The sequence below is a fragment of the Phragmites australis genome, chromosome 18, assembly GCF_958298935.1.
Source record: "Phragmites australis chromosome 18, lpPhrAust1.1, whole genome shotgun sequence".
Taxonomy (NCBI): domain Eukaryota; kingdom Viridiplantae; phylum Streptophyta; class Magnoliopsida; order Poales; family Poaceae; genus Phragmites; species Phragmites australis.
In genome coordinates, this window is record NC_084938.1 from 9,239,162 (window position 1) to 9,257,028 (window position 17,867).

At 55.2% G+C, this 17,867-nt stretch overlaps 2 protein-coding genes across 2 annotated transcripts; both read right to left on the minus strand.

Moving 5' to 3' along the window:
* Positions 1–4,448: 4,448 nt before the first annotated feature.
* Positions 4,449–6,758, minus strand: LOC133899520 (putative receptor-like protein kinase At1g80870). The gene has a single exon (XM_062340509.1). It carries the CDS (start codon positions 6,639–6,641, stop codon positions 4,734–4,736), a length of 1,908 nt encoding a protein of 635 aa, XP_062196493.1. The 5' UTR covers positions 6,642–6,758; the 3' UTR covers positions 4,449–4,733.
* Positions 6,759–7,505: 747 nt separating this feature from the next.
* Positions 7,506–17,604, minus strand: LOC133898527 (uncharacterized). Its single transcript, XM_062339245.1, has 2 exons — positions 16,999–17,604; positions 7,506–7,562 (listed from the first exon to the last, which is right to left on the minus strand). Exons 1-2 carry the CDS (start codon positions 17,602–17,604, stop codon positions 7,506–7,508), a joined length of 663 nt encoding a protein of 220 aa, XP_062195229.1.
* Positions 17,605–17,867: the final 263 nt, after the last annotated feature.

Consider the following 17,867-nt stretch of genomic DNA (forward strand, 5'->3'; position numbering starts at 1 on the left):
ACCTAGTTTGTCCTAAGTAGTCTCGTCTTATTTGGTAAACTAGTATATTAATGCTATACTATATACTGGCAACTTATCGCCGTAAAAGCTCTCTCTTTGTTAAGATGGAAACACTGCCTAGAAGTTCAGACATCACCAGACTTGTAGATTAGGGGCCATGAGACACTTTCCCTTCTCTTCATGGCTAAAAACAAAATTCACTACAAATATACTCTCTTCGGTTATGAAAAAAGACGTGTTTGGATATTGGCATGATCCCGAATTATATATTCGATCAAAAGTATAGAAAAGGTTATAACATTATGAAACTAATTTTCGAGGCAAATATACATACATCATTTTAAAATGTTCAATCTCAATATGTAAAAAGATATTTTTGGTCAAAGTTTAGATATTTTAATTGCACACATCCCTTTTTTTACCGGAGGAGTATATTAGTGGGGATGCTTGACCAGTTGTGGCAACAACTTATAACGTAATTTAAAATAAGAAAAGAAAGTGCATTCTAGATATCGTCCCAATTGTCGAGAGGTGGAGTGAACGATCTTTACCGCTAATTTTGGTACGGCGTGTGAATTAATAAGATATGTTACAATTCTATAACAAATACATTTGTCTTTTAGATCAACAACCATATGCGAACGGCTCATGGCCCGGGTGGTAGGAGCTCCCGATCGTTATTGTCTCTGCCCAGGTTCGAGTCCGTTGGTGGGGGCGTGAGTGGCAGCGCCCCCACCCGCCCTGAGTACAAGTTTTAAGAGAACCTAGAGTGCACACAGGGTTTAGATGATTAGAGGGTGTGTGTGTGCGCTTGTACTTAAAAACCCCTATGATGTGGCTAAGGCCATCACATGGCTCTCATATTTTAACTAAAATATGTGCAAATTAGCCATAGATTAAATATGGATTGCCCCATACTGTCCTGCACCAAATCCAGGCATATCGTCAACCATTATTCTCTGGCAGGCACATCAACAAGGCATACCTTCCTCGCAAAAAATAAAATAAAATAAATAATAAAATTTTCAGGTACCAGGTGGTACAGAGATGGCATTCCAAGTAGATGTCACCTGGATCTAGCTAATTTCCATCTTTTTATATGAGAACTCTATCAGGTCAAACCAGTGGCATGGATAAGGATATCATTCTCAAGAAGTGATGCCATACGCTAAAGCGACTCAAATATGTGTGGATGAAAATGTAATGGTATTAAGGTGCTTAGATTAGTTAGTGTCTCAAAAAAATGGCTTGATAGGGACCGGAGAGTCGATAGTGGCATGGGTTTTCTCTTTTTTTATCAACAAAATTATTTCTCTCTTTTCTACGGATCCCCAAAACTTTGCACCAATAGTGACAAACTACTCCCTCCAATCATAAATATGTTGGGCAAGGTCTCGTTAAACTTTGAAAACTTTAAGCATCAATAATATTTGAAATATTTAATTTTAAAATATGAACATTATATGTGTCATAATCTCATACATTTATTAGATTTTATAAATATATTCTAGTTAAAAATAATGGTCAAAGGAAAGCATCAAAGACCGTGTGATGTCGAAAGCGTCAAATAGTTTTCACTGAAGGGAGAAGTTAATTTTAGAAACTAGATCTCAGTTGATGGGAACAGTGTGTTCACAATTCTACTGTTCAAATTTGAGTTCTCTTTTATCTCAAATTTGGGGGAGCATTTTCTTTTCAATAAAAATATGCGTACTGTCTCTTAGGTTTATGTTTTTTGTGTGTAGACTGGCTTGTTAATGTGCTACTGCCATGCAAGCATTAAAAAAAATATGTGCACGGGTAAAAGAAAAAAAAAGCTTTACAGCATTAGAGAAAGGGTCCTTCATTGTGTGCTGCGGAATCACGACTCCCAATGGGACATCCAATGAGATCATACAAGATTTAGAATTTGTAGAATAAAATAACGTAGTTTAAATATCTATTTTTAGTCTAAAATAATAACAATATGCTTAAATTAAAAACCTTAATTTGTTCACAACTTCAGCTTCAAAATTTTCTAGAATTAGAGATGACTGCCCATGAGTTTTTATATTTCTGGCTTATCGCTGTAAAAGCTTCTCTCTTTGAATAAAATGGAAGCACCGGTTCAAAGTCCAGACATCACCTGCATGCTTGGTAGTTTAGGGACCATGAAACACTTTCCATTCTTTTCATGGCTATCAAAAACAAATTTCACTGCAAATATACTTTTCACAGCCTTACAGGTCAACCAGGTCCATCACGCACCTAGCTAGGCTGGTCATGTGCTCTAGGAGCTTTTATCCTTTTAACAATTTTTGACCGGTTTATGTTCAGTCGCTGTACTCCAGAACTGACCAGTACACGGCATTCCAGAAGCTGAACTCTGCCTCCTCTTTTTTATAATTTTTTAACTAACCAAAATTTTCTAAAACGATGACGCTGGTAATGAGGAATTAGCTAGTTTTGTATAACGAAAAAGTAGACTTTTAAATTCAAGCAAAAGAGAACTCGAACATAACTTATGAGGCACTTTCTCTTTCATTGCACAAATATTCTGCTACTAGCAAAGTGATAGTAATATTAATATCCAGTAGAAGAGCTCTGCTATGAATACGGAAACCATGCTAGTTTATGAATGGTTTTGCTTCTTCTCTTTTGACGGAAGGCGAGATTTTATTGTTGTTCCATTGGTGCTTCTAACTTGTAAGCCCACCATTTTCGTTGCCAAAATCTGGAGGGTGAATTCAGGGAGACAGAGACGTCGACTTCCAGAAGTGATGATAAGTATGTCACGCAAAGCAACCACTACAAACAATTGACCAAGACCAATAAAAGATCGCTGCTGCCTCACCAAAATGAAAGATCAGCAGATATACAATCCAAATTGTCCAGTCCAGACTGCAGAGACATGTCACGCCCTGAATCCTAATCAAACAAAACCCTAACCATAAACTAGTGGAGAGGGACAGCACTGGGAGCTGGAAAGCCATGTGGGACAGACAAAGCGACGGGGTAGGGCAGTATGCCACAGCACTTTGAGTGCAAAACCCACAACTCACCACACCAATCACCAGCAACATTTTCAGCAGTAAACTAGTGTGCATGCTGCTAATCGAGTGCCATCTTGGTGGCCTGGGAGAGCTCAGTTGCGCTTTGGAGGACCACCCCACTTGTGTATAGTCTTTGTGGAAGCTATGGAGTATGAAGTATGAACTATGAAGTCCGAAAGACGGAGCGCGGCTACGTGTATGAATGAATTTTGTTCATACAGACACGGCCGGGTACAGATGAATATTAAGTCTTTCCAAGAAAAGATATATGCAGAAGAATAAAAGAGGAAAAGAGAGGAGTTTTGGTTTCCCTGAAATTCCATGTGGAGGGTCTTATGCTAGCTTCAGGCTTTCATCAGTCCAAGTATCAGAGTTGGTGCTGAGTAGGAGATTCGTTTAACTAACTTCTGCGGAATAGTATTCACATGTGCAATGATACTGTCTGGTGGATATTCCTCCATGAAAAAGGAGGAAACACCAACCATGCAACCGTGGTTGGTGAAAACGTTTGACTCCAAAGAGTAGCAGTCATGTTGTGGGGCACTATAAGCAGGCTGAAACTTCGTGAACCAACTCGTCCTTTTGGTGTCTTTTTGAAAATTCTAGTATGAACTCGCTCTGATTCTTAAGACAGACATACTGAAGAAGTCTCCACTTGATGCAGGAAAGGGATATAGATTCAAGAGCAAGGAAAACGATGACCAAAAGTACTTTCAGATTTGCAAATCCTCCACGGTTGTCAAGAAACGGCCATAGAAGTTGAAAACAACTCGTTGAATTGAGCTCAAACACAAAATTTGGTGTTCCATCTCCCGCAAGATGAACCAGTCCATTTATCTGTTTTTCCCCAAATAGAGTCGACCTATGTGCTGAATATCATATTCCGCCGTAGATTGATAGAGACGCATCATATTTGACCAATTGTATGGTGTATTAACAGATAGCACAAGTGCTACGCAATGCTCTTCCTTTTCTATGGTATCAGGAAATAATCATGTCTAAGTGTTTTCATTCTAGCTTGTTAGTTCCTTTTATGGCTTTGCCATTTTGTTCTTTTGTTTTGGCTGTGTAAATCTTAGCTATAGAGGTCGGGAGGAAACTCTTGTAGAACTTCCCATTTCCAAAAAAAAAAAAGGGAAATAGCACTGAAAACAACCTGACCCTTTCATGTTGGCTGCACTGCACACACTTCAAATATCTGATTTTTTTTATGTGATGAACTTCAAATATCTGATTGACTTCATCGCTAACTACTATGGTTATCGTCTTACTTCATCGCTATCTACTATGGTTATCGTCTTACAGGGACATGAATAAGTTACCAAATTGATTAGATCCTAAAATATCGTTGCTGATTTTTGCAAGCAACGGCAATCCCAAAAACAATTCACAAGACAATAATTCATAATTATAAAATCAAGTGTAGGAGATCGACAAGACACAACAAATTCGGAAGTCTTGACAAAGATATGAACGATTGGGTCCTAAAGAACTACTGTTGATTTTTTGCAAGAAGCAACATCAATTTTGAATTGGCATAGAATGAATTCCTTGTTAGATAAGGGGGAGATGAATTCACCTCCTATATACAAAAAATAATCAACAGATCGATACGAGACGATGAACCTTGTCAATTCCCCCAAGCATGGGGACATGCACATTGATCTCCAAAAGGAAAATTTGCAAGGAGCAGAGGTACCATCACTCGGCGGCATCAGGCTGCGGCGCCCGGCGCGACGACCGCGGGAACGGCCGCACGCGGGGCGACGGCGAGAACTCCACCGGCGCGGGCGGCAGCTCCATCTCGCCGTCGAGGATCTTGACGATGTCCGTGCTGTCCGGCCGGTGCTCCGGCTGCCGCTGCAGGCAGAGCAACGCGAGCTGCACGCACAGCGTGGCCTGGTCCTTGTCGTAGCCGCCGTCCAGCCTCTCGTCCATGAGCTCGAGCACGTTGCCGGCGCGCGCGAGCTGCCGGCACCAGCTCACCAGGTTCGCTTTCTCCAGCTTCATCGGCGACGAGAGGATGTGCAGCGGCCGCCGGCCCGACAGGATCACCAGAACGAGCACGCCAAAGCTGTACACGTCAGCCTTCTCCAGAAGGTCGGTGCCGTGCTCGCAAGGCCCGCCGCCGCATTCCGGTGCGACGTAGCACACCGTGCCCCGCATGCTCGTCGTGCTGCTCAGATCCCGGCTGAGGAAGTCACCGCTTTGGATGTCACTGCCCACTGACCGGCCCCGCCCCCGGTTCCTTTTCCGGCTCCTCCGGAAGCTAAGGTCAAGACCGCTCGGCTCAACATTGCTGTCGCCGTTGGCGTTGGCGTTGCCGTGGCCGGTATTCATGCTGATCGACCGGAGCCACGGTTTGCCGCTGCCGCGCCGTTTGTCGAAGCTACCGCCCTTCTTGCTCATCTCCTCAAAGAACTCCTCTTTCCACCACTCTCTCATCTTGGTTGCTTCCTTCTTTTCGCCGGCGTGGCCAAACGCAGCGCCGTCGGCATTGCTGTTGCAGTTGGCGTTCTTCTTGTCCTCCGGTGAGTCTGACACAGCGCGTTCGTCCATGCCCGATGGTGATGTTTTCTGATCGTTAGTGTTGCCGTCGTTCTCGTCAGCCCAATCCGGGTTCCTCTCCGGGCAGATTTGGCTGCCGATCCACTCGGCGACGTAATCCCTCGAGTCAAGCTCGCCGCTGCCATCCTGTTTCCACCACCACTCCTTCCCCCACGCACGAGCTGGACCAGACTCGTCCTTGACATCCGTTTTGGCGCCGCCGGCTGCGGAGGTGGTGGTGGAGAGGTGGTCCCCGGCCTCGCCGAGTTCTTGGCTCATGAAGTCGTCCCCGGCGGCGCCGGACGTGGCGACAGCATCGGGAGTCTTGAGGCGCGCCAGGCCGAAGTCGGCGAGCTTGGCGCGGAAGTCGGCGTTGAGGAGGACGTTGCTGGGCTTGAGGTCGCCGTGCACGACCGGGGGGTGGCACTCGGCGTGGAGGAACGCGAGCGCGCGTGCCACGTCGCGGATGACGGCGAGCCGCTTTGGCCAATCCAGGAACCGCCCGTCGCGGCCGGCGGCATCTCCGCCGAAGAGCGCGCCCTGGAGGGAGCCGTTGGGCACGTACTCGAAGACGAGGAGGAGCGGGTGCTCGGCGCCGGCGACGCCGGAGCCGGACGAGTAGCCGAGGAGGGAGACGAGGCGCGGGGAGTCGGGCAGCAACGCGAGGAGGTGGAGCTCGTGCGGCGACGCACAGGTTTTGACGGCGGCGAGGGAGGCGTCGGGGAAGGTGGCCAGGTAGACCGGTGAGGCGGCGCCGCGGCCGAGGAGCCGGGACGGGTGGAACCCGCCCGTGGCGCGGCGGAGCGCGCGGCGGGAGTAGCGTCGGAGCGGGCGCGCGGGGGCAGGCGGCGGGGAGAACGGGAGCGTGGGGTGCCGGCGCCGCCGCCGGCGGAGGAGGAGGAGGAGGACGAGCAAGAATAGAAGGGCTATCGCGGCCGCGGCGGAGGCGACGGTGGCCGCGAGGAGGGCTTGGCGGTGATGCTGGTTATTGGCGGGTAGGGGAGGCGGCGGCGGCGGCGGCGCTGGTGGCGGGAATGTCTGCTGGAGAAGGCGGGAAGGCATGGCAGTGGATGGAGGTGCTGGGGACGCGGGGCGGCAGGCACAACCTGGTGTCGTGTGCGCGGAAGGGATGGGGCGGCGTGGTGGCTATTTGGGTCGCATGAATTTTTTTGTCTGCCTATTATTTAGTCGACTGACAATAAAAAAGCAAATCATATATTTCAATTGAGCATTAGCCCCTTTCCCCATCCGAATTTTCTCTTCCCCTCCTCACCCTGCTTTCTTCATCTCCGATGAGTTTCGGACCGTTTTGTTCATCTACAGCAAGAGAAAGCTTCTCCAGCGAGTTTCTAGCTTAGGGTTAGTGGTTTTAGGGGTTCAAGCTCTGGTGAGGCTCCATCTAGGCGGAAGGTTGGTCTGACTATGGTTAGGTGATGGTGTTTGTGGGTGGGGTAACACCAGCTAAGATAACGGAGGATGGCCGGTGGGCAGAGTTAGGGTGAGAGCGACAATGACAATAGGGCAGTGATCAGAGATGCCAGCAAGAAAGCTACGTTTGAGTGGCGATGAGGGTGGGTGTGTCAGAAAAGGAAGAAGCGGCACTAAGTGAGAGGGAGAAGAAATTATTGAGGTCGTTGGAAATAGGTAGCTAGGCCAGCTCGTGTATTCGACATGCATGATCTCGCCATACTTTTTTTTCTCTCTTTTGACCGAAAATAGTAGAAAAAGGTTCTGCACGTATCAGTCGATGCTCATGAAGCCTGCAAGACCAACGGAGAGAGAGGGAGAAGGAGAGAGAGGGAGAGAGGAGGAGATCGATTCAGTTAGGTTGTTAAGGAAGAGATAAGGCTCGCTCTATGGACATGATTGTGAGAAAACAGATAAGACTCTGGATGTGAGGATCAAGCCAACGGAGCTAAACTTGGATTAGAGATCAAATTCGGATCCAAACACATTAGTGTTGATTGGTAGCTCCAACCGGCACTGAAAAAGACTATCAGTGCCGATTTCAGTCACGAACCAATACTGATAGTCCTTTTCAATACCGATTCTTAGCTGATTGGGACGTAGAGCTCGGACCTTACCGTGTTTGGCCCGACCTAAAGAGGCTGACGTGCCATTGAGCCATGCCAGGCTAGCACGACACGACGTGCTGATCGTGTCGGGAAAGTGCGACCCAACATGACCCGAGGCACAGCTAGATCGAGCTTGACCGAGCTGACCCAGCCTGTTCTAAGTCCCACCTCTAGGATCGGATATGGATCTTCTAAAAAAGATCCCGGTGCTGTTGGATCCCCGGTCCAATGCTCAAAATTTGTGGTTAGTCACCTGTCGGTGTATCAGGAACCGGGGGTCCCCGAATCCCGAGGCCAGGCCAGCAATCCGCCACATGGCGCCACAGGGCATTCTCGGGAGAGGGTGCTCGGGGAGGTGAACAGTACCCCCGAGCACTCGGTACCCCGATGACCCAGGGAGCCCCCTGGCAGTGGCCCCTGAGGGGCCCACCGATGAGGTGTCAGCCAGTCAAAGGCCCAAGGCCGCATTTAAAGAGCGTGCATGGCCTGTCACCTCCAACTGCTCCCGCCACGCTCAGCGTCAGTTCCTACCACGTTCTTGTAGAGAGGCGTGGGGTTATTAATTGCACGGGTCCCATCCCGTGCCATCCGGCCCGTCTCGGGATAACGTCGTAAGGGCCGAGGCGTTCCGTCTACCGCGCTGCTGTGGCAGGGGAACAAGACAGGACGGGCACGCCGGGCCGCTCTGCGGCTGCCCAGTGGGCCCTCTCCACGGCGCCCGTTGCCAGTGCATTTATGGTGACGGATGACCGGGCGTGCGACGCATTTTCCACCCCCAGTCACTTCGCTCAGAGGAAATGATGACGCCCTTTCCATTTATGGTGTCTCAGAACTTGTGCTCCCCCTTCCGTTCGGGGCACACTGCTGCCGGCGGGTATTTAAAGCAGCCGGCGGCATAGAAGGAAGCAGGACACAGAGAGAAAGGGCGAAAGAAAGCAAGTGTGGAAAAGAGGACACACAAACACAGATAAGAACACAGCACAAGAGAAACAACGGCTGAGAAGTGAGCAACACGAGACAGGCCGAAGAACAAAGAGCCCTAGGCTCTGAGATAGACCAACATTCTTGTAACCAGCAACATCCTTGAGGGACTTACTCAGGGCATTTATAGTATTCATACAGGAGTAGGGTGTTACGCCCCCGTGCGGCCCGAACCTGTCTAAACTCCAGTGCATTTACTCCTTTCCGCATTCGATCACCCCGCACCGCCAGCCATCGCATTCATTCCCATTTATTTCTCAGGCGAACATATTCAGGATCATCCCTCCGGCCGAATCTCTAAAAAGGGGTCCCCCAGGATCCATGCGACAGGAGTTCACCCTCAGACAGCTGGCGCGCCAGGTAGGGGGGAAGCATCCCTGAATCTGTTTGTTTGTTTTCTTCCGCAGAAAAAATAGCCGGTGGTCATCGCCTCTAGCGTTCTGGCTCCAATTCCAACGGGGAAATGCAGCCCCTCGCACAGGAGGCCCCAGTCGCTGCTGCATCCTAGCAGCAGCCGCGATCTGCACGCGCAGCGTTCACATCCAAGGGGACCAGGGCGCTGGGCCCAGCAGGGCCGCTGCCGCCGTCGCTGGTGCACCATCCGACCCCTGCCGGTAGCCGAAACCCCAGCCACCAGGTCCGTGTCCGGGCTGCGCCGGGCGCCGCTCCAGCGTAGGCTCGCCTTCGGCGAGGCCAGCCCAGGGAGTGCGCTGCTTGCGGTGCACGCTCTCCTCAGGCATCCGCCAGTCCAGGTGGTGGGGGAAACTTCGGAGGGCCGCTGGCTCCAGGAAGTCGCTGCCCTGGTCGGCACTACCCACCGTTAGGTGCTGGCCGAGAGTTCCCGCGCCACCACCCAACGTGGCACCGCTGGGACCGGCCCATCGTCAGGTGGCGTTCGCGCTGGCCGGGGCGCCTCCAGGCGGAGCGCCGTCCCCCTGGCCGCTTCCGGAACCCCGAACCTCCGCTTGCACCTCAATGAGCGGAGGGGCATCGAAGACGTGCGCGTCACTCTCGAGCGCCAGCGGGAGACCCGGCAGGAGGCTGAAGCTGAGGATCAGGCTTCCTCCTTTCCGGCCTATGATCGCCGGGGCTCCCCAGCTCGCCGGCGTTCACCGCCCAAGGGTGCCGCCCGCGCCACAGGGTACGGCACCGGATGTCGTGCCTTCACTAGTGAGCTCCACCGGGTCAAATGGCCCACCAAGTTCCGCCCTGAGCTACCAGAGAAGTACGACAGATCCATCGACCCCGTCGAGTTCCTCCAGATATACACCACCGCTGTCCAGGCGGCTGGTGGCAGCGAAAAGGTGATGGCTAATTACTTTCATGTTGCCTTGAGGGGCTCTGCCCGCTCTTGGCTTATGAACTTACCCCCAGGGTCTATTAGCTCTTGGGATGATCTTTGCCACCAGTTCGTAGCTAATTTTCAGGGCACATTCACGCGCCCCAGCCTGGAGTGCGACCTCCATGCCGCGGATAACCCCCCACGCTGTCATTGTAACTTTCCGGCAGGGCGTTGCGACGAGCGGATGCTCGAGAAGCTAGGCACGCAGGAGGTCGAGACCACTGCGGAACTTTTCGCGCTGGCCGACAAGTGCGCTAAGGCGGCGGAAGCTCGGGCTTGGCACGTTCCGCGCCCTGAGCACCCCGCCGCCGATCAACCAGGTCCTTCCCGCTCCGACAGGTGAGAAAAGAAAAAGAGAAAGAGGCGCGAGGCCGTCCGCGTTGAGCCGGCCCAGGGCCCCGCCCGTAGGACGGCCCAAGAGCCCGATCGCCGGCAAGCACGCCGGGCGGCCGCCGACAGACGGCCTGCGCCCGCGAGAACCCCAGCCCGAGCGCCTCCTAGTGCTGCGGCTCCTGCAAGGGTTCCGGCTCCCGCCAGGGCTCCCGCTCCGGCAAGGGCCCCCGCTCCTGCGAGGCCCGAGCCAGGGAAATGGTGCCCGATCCACCAGACCAGATGGCATGACCTCATGGAGTGCCGCACGGTCAAGGGCCTCGTCGAGCAGCGCCAAAGGGACCGCGACGAGCTCCGCGGGGGTGGCGACGATGAAGCCACCCCCAACAACATAGAACTCAGCTTCCAGGAGCCTGAGCACACCGTTGCCTTCATCAACGGAGGCGCGTACACGCCCTCCTCCTGCCGCAGTGTCAAAACCATGCGGCGCGAGGTGTGCTCGGCGGCCCCGAGCGAAGAGGCCGCGAGGCCTCTGAAGTGGTCGGGTGCACCGATCACGTTCAGCTTGGCCGACCACCCCGCCAGTACTGTAGGCGTGGGGCGACTACCCCTGGTAGTGTCCCCCACCATCTGCAATGTGAAGGTCAGCAGAGTGCTGATCGATGGGGGCGCAGGCCATAACCTCCTCTCCAAGGAGGCTTTCGAGAAGCTGCAGGTGCCCTCTAGGCGCCTAAAGCCGTCGCTCCCGTTTTACGGGGTGACGCCCGGGCACTCCCTGCCCCTCGGGCAGGTCGAGTTGCCCGTGACATTCGGTTGTCGGAACAATTTCCGGACGGAGAACGTCATCTCCAACGTCGTGGAGCTCCCCCTCCCCTACAATGCCATCCTCGGGCGCCCGGCGCTCGCTCGGTTCATGGTGGTCACGCACTACTCATACCTCACGGTCAAGATGCCGGGCCCAGCGGGCCCCATCTCCGTGTCCGCCGAGACCAACAACGCCGCCTCCTGCGTCGAGCAGTTGTACTCGGCCTTTGTCTCAGCCCGAGCTGAGGTCGAAGGTCATCCAGGGGGCCCGGGACCCTCTGCATCCAAACCCCGACTCGCTGCCGATGCCTCCGTTCCTACGAAGGAGGTCGTGGTGGGCGAAGGCGCCTCCCAGGTCGTCCGAATCGGCGGTGACTTGGGCAGCAAATAGGAAAGCGCGCTCGTCGCCTTCCTCTGGGCTAACGTCGACGTGTTTGCATGGCAGCCGTCCGATATGCCCGGGATCCCTAGGGAGGTGATCGAGCTCCACCTGGCTGTGCGTCCGGACGCACGCCCGGTGAAGCAGAAGGTCCGGCGGCAGGCGCCTGAGCGCCAGGAGTTCATCCAGGAGCAGGTCAGCAAGCTCCTTGACGCCGGATTTATCCGAGAGGTCCTCCACCCCGAGTGGTTGGGAAACCCAGTTATCGTCCCGAAGGCCAACGGCAAGCTCCGCATGTGCGTGGACTACACCGATCTAAACAAGGCTTGCCCCAAAGATCCTTTTCCTTTGCCCCGCATAGATCAAATTGTAGATGCAACCGCGGGATGTGATCTTTTGTGTTTTTTAGATGCAAACTCTGGTTATCACCAACTTTGCATGGCCGTAGAGGATGAAGAAAAAACTGCTTTTACCACTCCGGTGGGGATTTATTGCTATGTGTCGATGCCTTTTGGTTTGCGCAACGCTCGGTCTTCTTTCCAGCGCGCTATCCGCATCACCCTTGATTCGTAGGTTGGCCGCAACGTCGAAGCCTACATCGACGATCTCATGGTCAAGTCTCGAGACCGCGCCACCCTGCTCGAAGACCTTGCCGAGACTTTCAATAGTCTCCGCACTACCCGCCTGAAGCTCAACCCCGAGAAGTGTGTCTTTAGGGTACCTGCGGGCAAGCTCCTCGGTTTCTTGGTTTCTAACCGAGGGATCGAGGCTAATCCAGAGAAGATCCGGGCCATCGAGCAGATGCGACCCCCGGCTCGACTCAAGGAGGTTCAGCGTCTCGCTGGCTGCATGGCGGCCCTCGGGCGCTTCATCTCCAAACTCGGGGAGCGGGGGCTCCCCCTCTTCAAGCTTCTGAAGAAGACTGGTCGTTTCGACTGGACGCCAGAGGCCGAGCAGGCCTTCCGCGATCTGAAGAAGTATCTCACCTCGCCGCCCGTGCTGGTGGCCCCATCCGAAGGCGAGCCACTACTGCTCTACGTGTCGGCCACCCCTCAGGTCATGAGCATGGTGCTGGTGGTGGAACGCGATGAGTGCATAGGGTCAGGTGCTGGGTCCCAGCTCCCGGCCGCCCCCGAGCACTCCCCCGTCCTCGCGGCTCCCCCCGAGCAGGGGGTTGAGCCCGAGCACTTGGCTCCCCCTGGGCAAGGGGTCGAGCCCGAGCACTCGGTTCCCCCCGAGTAGGGGGATGAACCCGAGCACTTGGCTTCTCCTGACCAGGGAGTCGAGCCCGAGCACCCGGTCAGCCCCGACCACGTCACCGAGCCCGGGGGCTGTAGCAGGCCCTCGGGTGAGGCCGCAGTTCGGGCCCGCTGGGTACAGCGACCGGTGTACTTCGTCAGTGAAGTCCCCCGAGACGCCAAGACAAGGTACCCCCAGGCTCAGAAGCTGCTCTACGCCGTGCTCATCACTTCCCGGAAGCTGCGCCACTACTTCCAAGCGCACAAGGTCTCTGTGGTTACCACGTAACCACTGGGACCCATCCTCCGGAACCGAGAGGGCATCGGGCGTGTAGTCAAGTGGGCAGTGGAACTGGCGGAGTTCGACCTGCACTTTGTTAGCCGCCAGGCGATCAAAAGCCAGGCGCTCTCTGACTTCGTGGCAGAATGGACGCCGGTCCCTGAGGTCGTTCCAGAAGAAATCTCCACATATCCCGGGCACGATGCGCCCGGGTACTGGATTATGCATTTCGACGGTTCCCTCACGCTGAGAGGCGCAGGGGCCGGAGTGGTTCTCACCTCCCCAACAGGTGAAGAATTCCGGTACGTCGTGCAGCTGCAGTTCCGCGCATCCAACAACAAGGCGAAATATGAGGGCCTCATCGCCGGCCTCCGAGCCGCGGTGGGCCTCGGGATTCGTCGCCTCCTGGTCAAGGGAGACTCCCAGCTGGTGGTCAACCAGGTGTCTAAAGAGTACCAGTGCACGGATCCTCAAATGGCGGCGTACGTGGCGACAGTCAGGAAGCTGGAGAAGCGCTTCGACGGCCTGGATCTTCGGTACATCCCTCACCGCGACAACGCTCTGGCCGACGACCTCTCCCACCTGGCCTCCTCCCGTGCACGCGTCCTTGCCAGAGTCTTTGAAGAAAGACTTGGCCTTCCGTCCTGCCTGCCGAACAGGACGAAGGGGAAACCTCGAGCTCAATTCAGGGGACCCTGGCGGCGCCCTCAGTAGGAAGCCCCGAAGGGTGCCGCCGTCCGGCGAGTGCGCTGAGCTTGCTGATTGTTCTCAAGATGCCTCGTGGGTGAACGAGATCTGAGGGTACTTGAAGGAAAAGTTCCTCCCCGGGGATGAGGCTTCTGCCGAAGGAGTTGCTCGGCAGTCCAAACGCTATGCTATAGTAGATGGGGATCTCTACCGGCGTAGCGCAGGCGGCATTCTCCTGAAATGCATCTCCTGGGCAGAAGGCGGTGAGCTTCTCGCTGAGGTCCACGAGGGCGACTACGGTGGCCATGCATCGTTCCGCACGTTGGTCGGGAAGGCCTTCCGGCAAGGTTTCTACTGGCCTACAGCCCTCCAGGATGCTTCCGAGCTGGTTCGGCGCTGCAGAGCGTGCCAGTTCCACGCAAAGCAGATTCACCAGCCAGCTCAGGCTCTTCAAACCATCCCCCTGTCATGGCCTTTTGCGGTCTGGGAGCTAGATATTATGGGTCCATTCCCCCAAGCAATCGGGGGCTATGAGTACCTCTACGTCGTCATCAACAAATTCACCAAGTGGCCGGAGGTGGTTCCAATCGTCAAGGTGACCAAAAACACGGCGCTCCAGTTTATCCGCGGTATCACCAGTCGCTTTGGTGTCCCGAACCGGATCATCACCGACAATGGCACTCAGTTCACAAGTGCCCTGTTCGGGGACTACTGCGAAGACCTCGGCATCAAGCTCTGCTTCGCCTCTGTCGTTCATCCTCGGAGCAATGGGCAGGTCGAGCGCACCAACGCGGAGATACTGAAGGGGCTCAAAACTCGGACCTACAACGTGCTCGCAAAGCACGGGAAAGGGTGGATCGACGAGCTGCCAGCCGTGCTATGGGCCAACCGGACCACGCCAAGTCGCGCTACCGGGGAGACTCCTTTCTTCCTTGTGTATGGCGCTGAGGCGGTCCTCCCCTCCGAGCTCACTCTAGGCTCCCCCCCGGGTGCATGCCTACTCTGAAGGCGAACAGGAGCAGCAAAGGTGCGATGACGTCGACTACTTGGAAGAGCGCCGGCGGCGTGCCGCCGTTCGGGCAGCCCGCTACCAGCAAATCTTGCGGCGCTACCATCAGCGCCACATCCTGGCCCGGTCTCTCGAGGTGGGGGATCTAGTTCTCTGACACATCCAATCACGCGAAGGAAGGAATAAACTGTCCCCTATGTGGGAAGGCCCCTTTACTGTGATCGGTGTCCCGCGAGAAGGCTCCTTCTGGCTGGCTGCAGAAGATGGGCAACCGCTCCCCAACCCGTGGAACATCGAGCACCTACGCAAGTTCTTCCCGTAGATGGCCATGTTTACAGGCTCAGGTCAATCAGGCCGGGGGCTTCCCCCCGCCCAAATTGACCGGGGGCTACCACTAACTGGGTAAGTCACCCAACCTTGTAAAAAAATTGTCAATACAATATGTATATCAATGTGCAATCCTTATGTCAAATTTCATTTTTCTGGATTCCATATGTTTAATCTGTCTGGTGAGATGCTCGATTGTGCGAGAAAAATTCGCTCTCTCATTTTCCCCGTTGATAAAAGAATCCCGATCGGTATGCGCGCGGGCAGTTACCGCTGACTTACGTCTGTTGTGGTAGGCTGTGGTGTTCGGTGTCATGACAGTCTCCCGGGCACTACCGAGCCCCTGGGGTTCTCGGGTAATCCTATCGCTCGAGCTGCTCGAGTAGTCTGGAGCCTAGGCTCCAGGGGCGGGCTGTCGGTGCTCAGTCTGGACTGTCATACCTGGGCACCACCGAACCATAGGACCTCTGGGCTATGCCTCTGCCTGCTCTTGTCCGCCGGTTTGGGCATTCAAGAGGTCTCGGGTCGAAAACGAGAGCAGTCTATAATGAGTACTGTACTAACAGAGCGCACCAAGCAAAGAATTTCTCTATTTTTGCTCAAGTCACAGATCGACAATCAAAAGCAAAAGCAGCTCGACCGCGAGGGCCTTAGTGCCCAGGTCGCTGCTCGGCCCTGAGGGACCTCGGGTGGTCCTACCGCTTAGGCGTGAGTGGTTGGGATTGCCTGATCCTGGGCTCCTCATGCGCCCCTTGGTGCTCGGGCGCCCCGGCCGTGGGAACCAAGTTCCCGGGCACCCCGAGCTCGGAGCGCATACCCCTCCTGGATCGGTTGGCCAAAAAGCTAACAGCTGTCCGGTGAGTGGTTAAATTCAGACGAATTTACATTCAGTAATATTTTGTTCCCCAGTCATCCTCGGGGGCCCTCGTACTCTAATCTGCTCGGCGAGATGGTCTCCTCGCGAACAAAACCCTGCCACATGTCCATTTTTTCCTAGAACGACAGAACGGTCCGTAGAAAGGTGTACCGTATGTACGGTAATGTCCGATCGAAGTCTTTCATGGTGGTCGTGGTGTTCGGTCCGCTTAAAGGGCCCCGAGCACTACCGAGTCCCTGGGGTTCTCGGGTAATCCTATCGCTCGAGCCTCTCGAGTAGTCCGGAGCCTAGGCCCTAGGGATGGGCTGTCGGTGCTCGGTCCGGTCCGTCCTAAGCCCGAGCACCACCGAACCGTGGGGACTCTTGGTCGCATTCCCGCCCGCACGTGTCTCCAGTCTACTTGCTGAGTAGTCGCAACGTGGAGAAGTGTTCACCGGTCATGGCGTGCTCCGTTCTGGATCGATCTATCTCCCGAGCAAGGAAGTTTGTGCCTTTGTCTTTTCGGTTTAGCCGTTGCGGACTCGCGAGGGCTCGGGGGCTGAACGCGCCGAGAAGGACGGTTGGGGCGATTTCGTTCTCGGGGAAGGAAAGGTCAGGTTCGGTCCGACTGAGTACTCCTCGGGGCATCAAGTGAAAACAGCAGAAACTTCATCAAGCACTCAGAAGAATACTGGAGTTGTGACCCCAAAGAAAGGCTTCCATTATGTTCACAAAAAGGACAGCTATTCTGAGGGATCACTCCTATATTTACATCAAGACAAAGAAAAAGAAAAACTACAAAAGCCTACTCTAAGTCGGAGCCCTCGCTGCTGCTCCCCGGGTCTGGAGTCGGCGGTGCCTCTCGCGTAAAGCAGGCCGCCACTTCGGCAGCGGAGCCCTGAACTGCCTCCCGGGCGGCCTCCTCCTCGGCTTCAACCACCCCTTCCCGAGCTGGTTCCAGCGGGAAGTTCGGGTCCCGGCTTCGGTAGCAGGCCAGGACATGTTCGGCCACTGCCTGGGCCAAACCATGCCCTTCCCGGGCGGCGAGTTCCTGGACGGCCTGGGGCAGCGCCTCGAGGCGCTGGCTGATCCTCTGAAAGCCAAGGGCAACCCGCCCGAGGCCAATCCCCTTCGCCTCCACGTCGACTCGCCCTAGCCCAGCCACCCTCATGGACCTCTGCATCTGCCGGAGGATGTCTTCCATCATCCGCTTCACATTAGTCCATTTGGTCTCAGCGGCCTCGAGCTCCTCCGTCGCGCGCCGCAGCCGCTCCTCGAAGCCCTGTCCCCCGGCCGCGTCGGACGCCTGGGCTTCAGCCCGCTTCACCCGCTCCGCAAGGGCAGAGAGAGCCTGCTCGCGGGCGGTCAGCTCGGACTCCCACTTGGCGGCCTGCTCCACCCGAGCGGCCGCGGCCAGCACCGCCTCAGCGGCCTCCGTCTCCCGGAGAATCAGCAGTTCCTCCCGGGCTTCCAGGTCCGCCGTATTAATGCCGACGTTGGTCTCCCTGATGGCGACGCCCTCCTCCTGGCTCTGTAGCTCCTCCTCCCGGTGTTGGAGTTCGGCGCGGACCTGGTCAGCCTCGCCTTCCAGGTGGGCCAATTCAGCCTGGGAGGCTTCTGCCACCCTCTCGCGGGCCAGAACCGTCTCCTCCCGCGCCCGCGCCTGCCTCTCCCTAGCGAGTGCCTCGGTAGCCTGCTGCTGCGACACCTCAGCCATGCGGGCGGCTTCTTCCCGTTCCCGCGCGGCCTCCGCGCGGGTGCCCTCTAGGGCCTTCTGCTCCTCCTCCAGGGTGCGCCGCTCGCCCTCGTTGGCGGCACGCGCTACGGTGACACGGGCCTCAAAAAGGCGCCAGCCCACGACAAGCCGTGCTCTCTCCGCAGCAAGGGCGGTGCGGTCCACCTCAAGCTGCGTCATCTCCCCCGCCACGGCCGCCTCCAGCCGCCCGATCACCACCCGGGTGCTTCCCAGTATGACTGGGA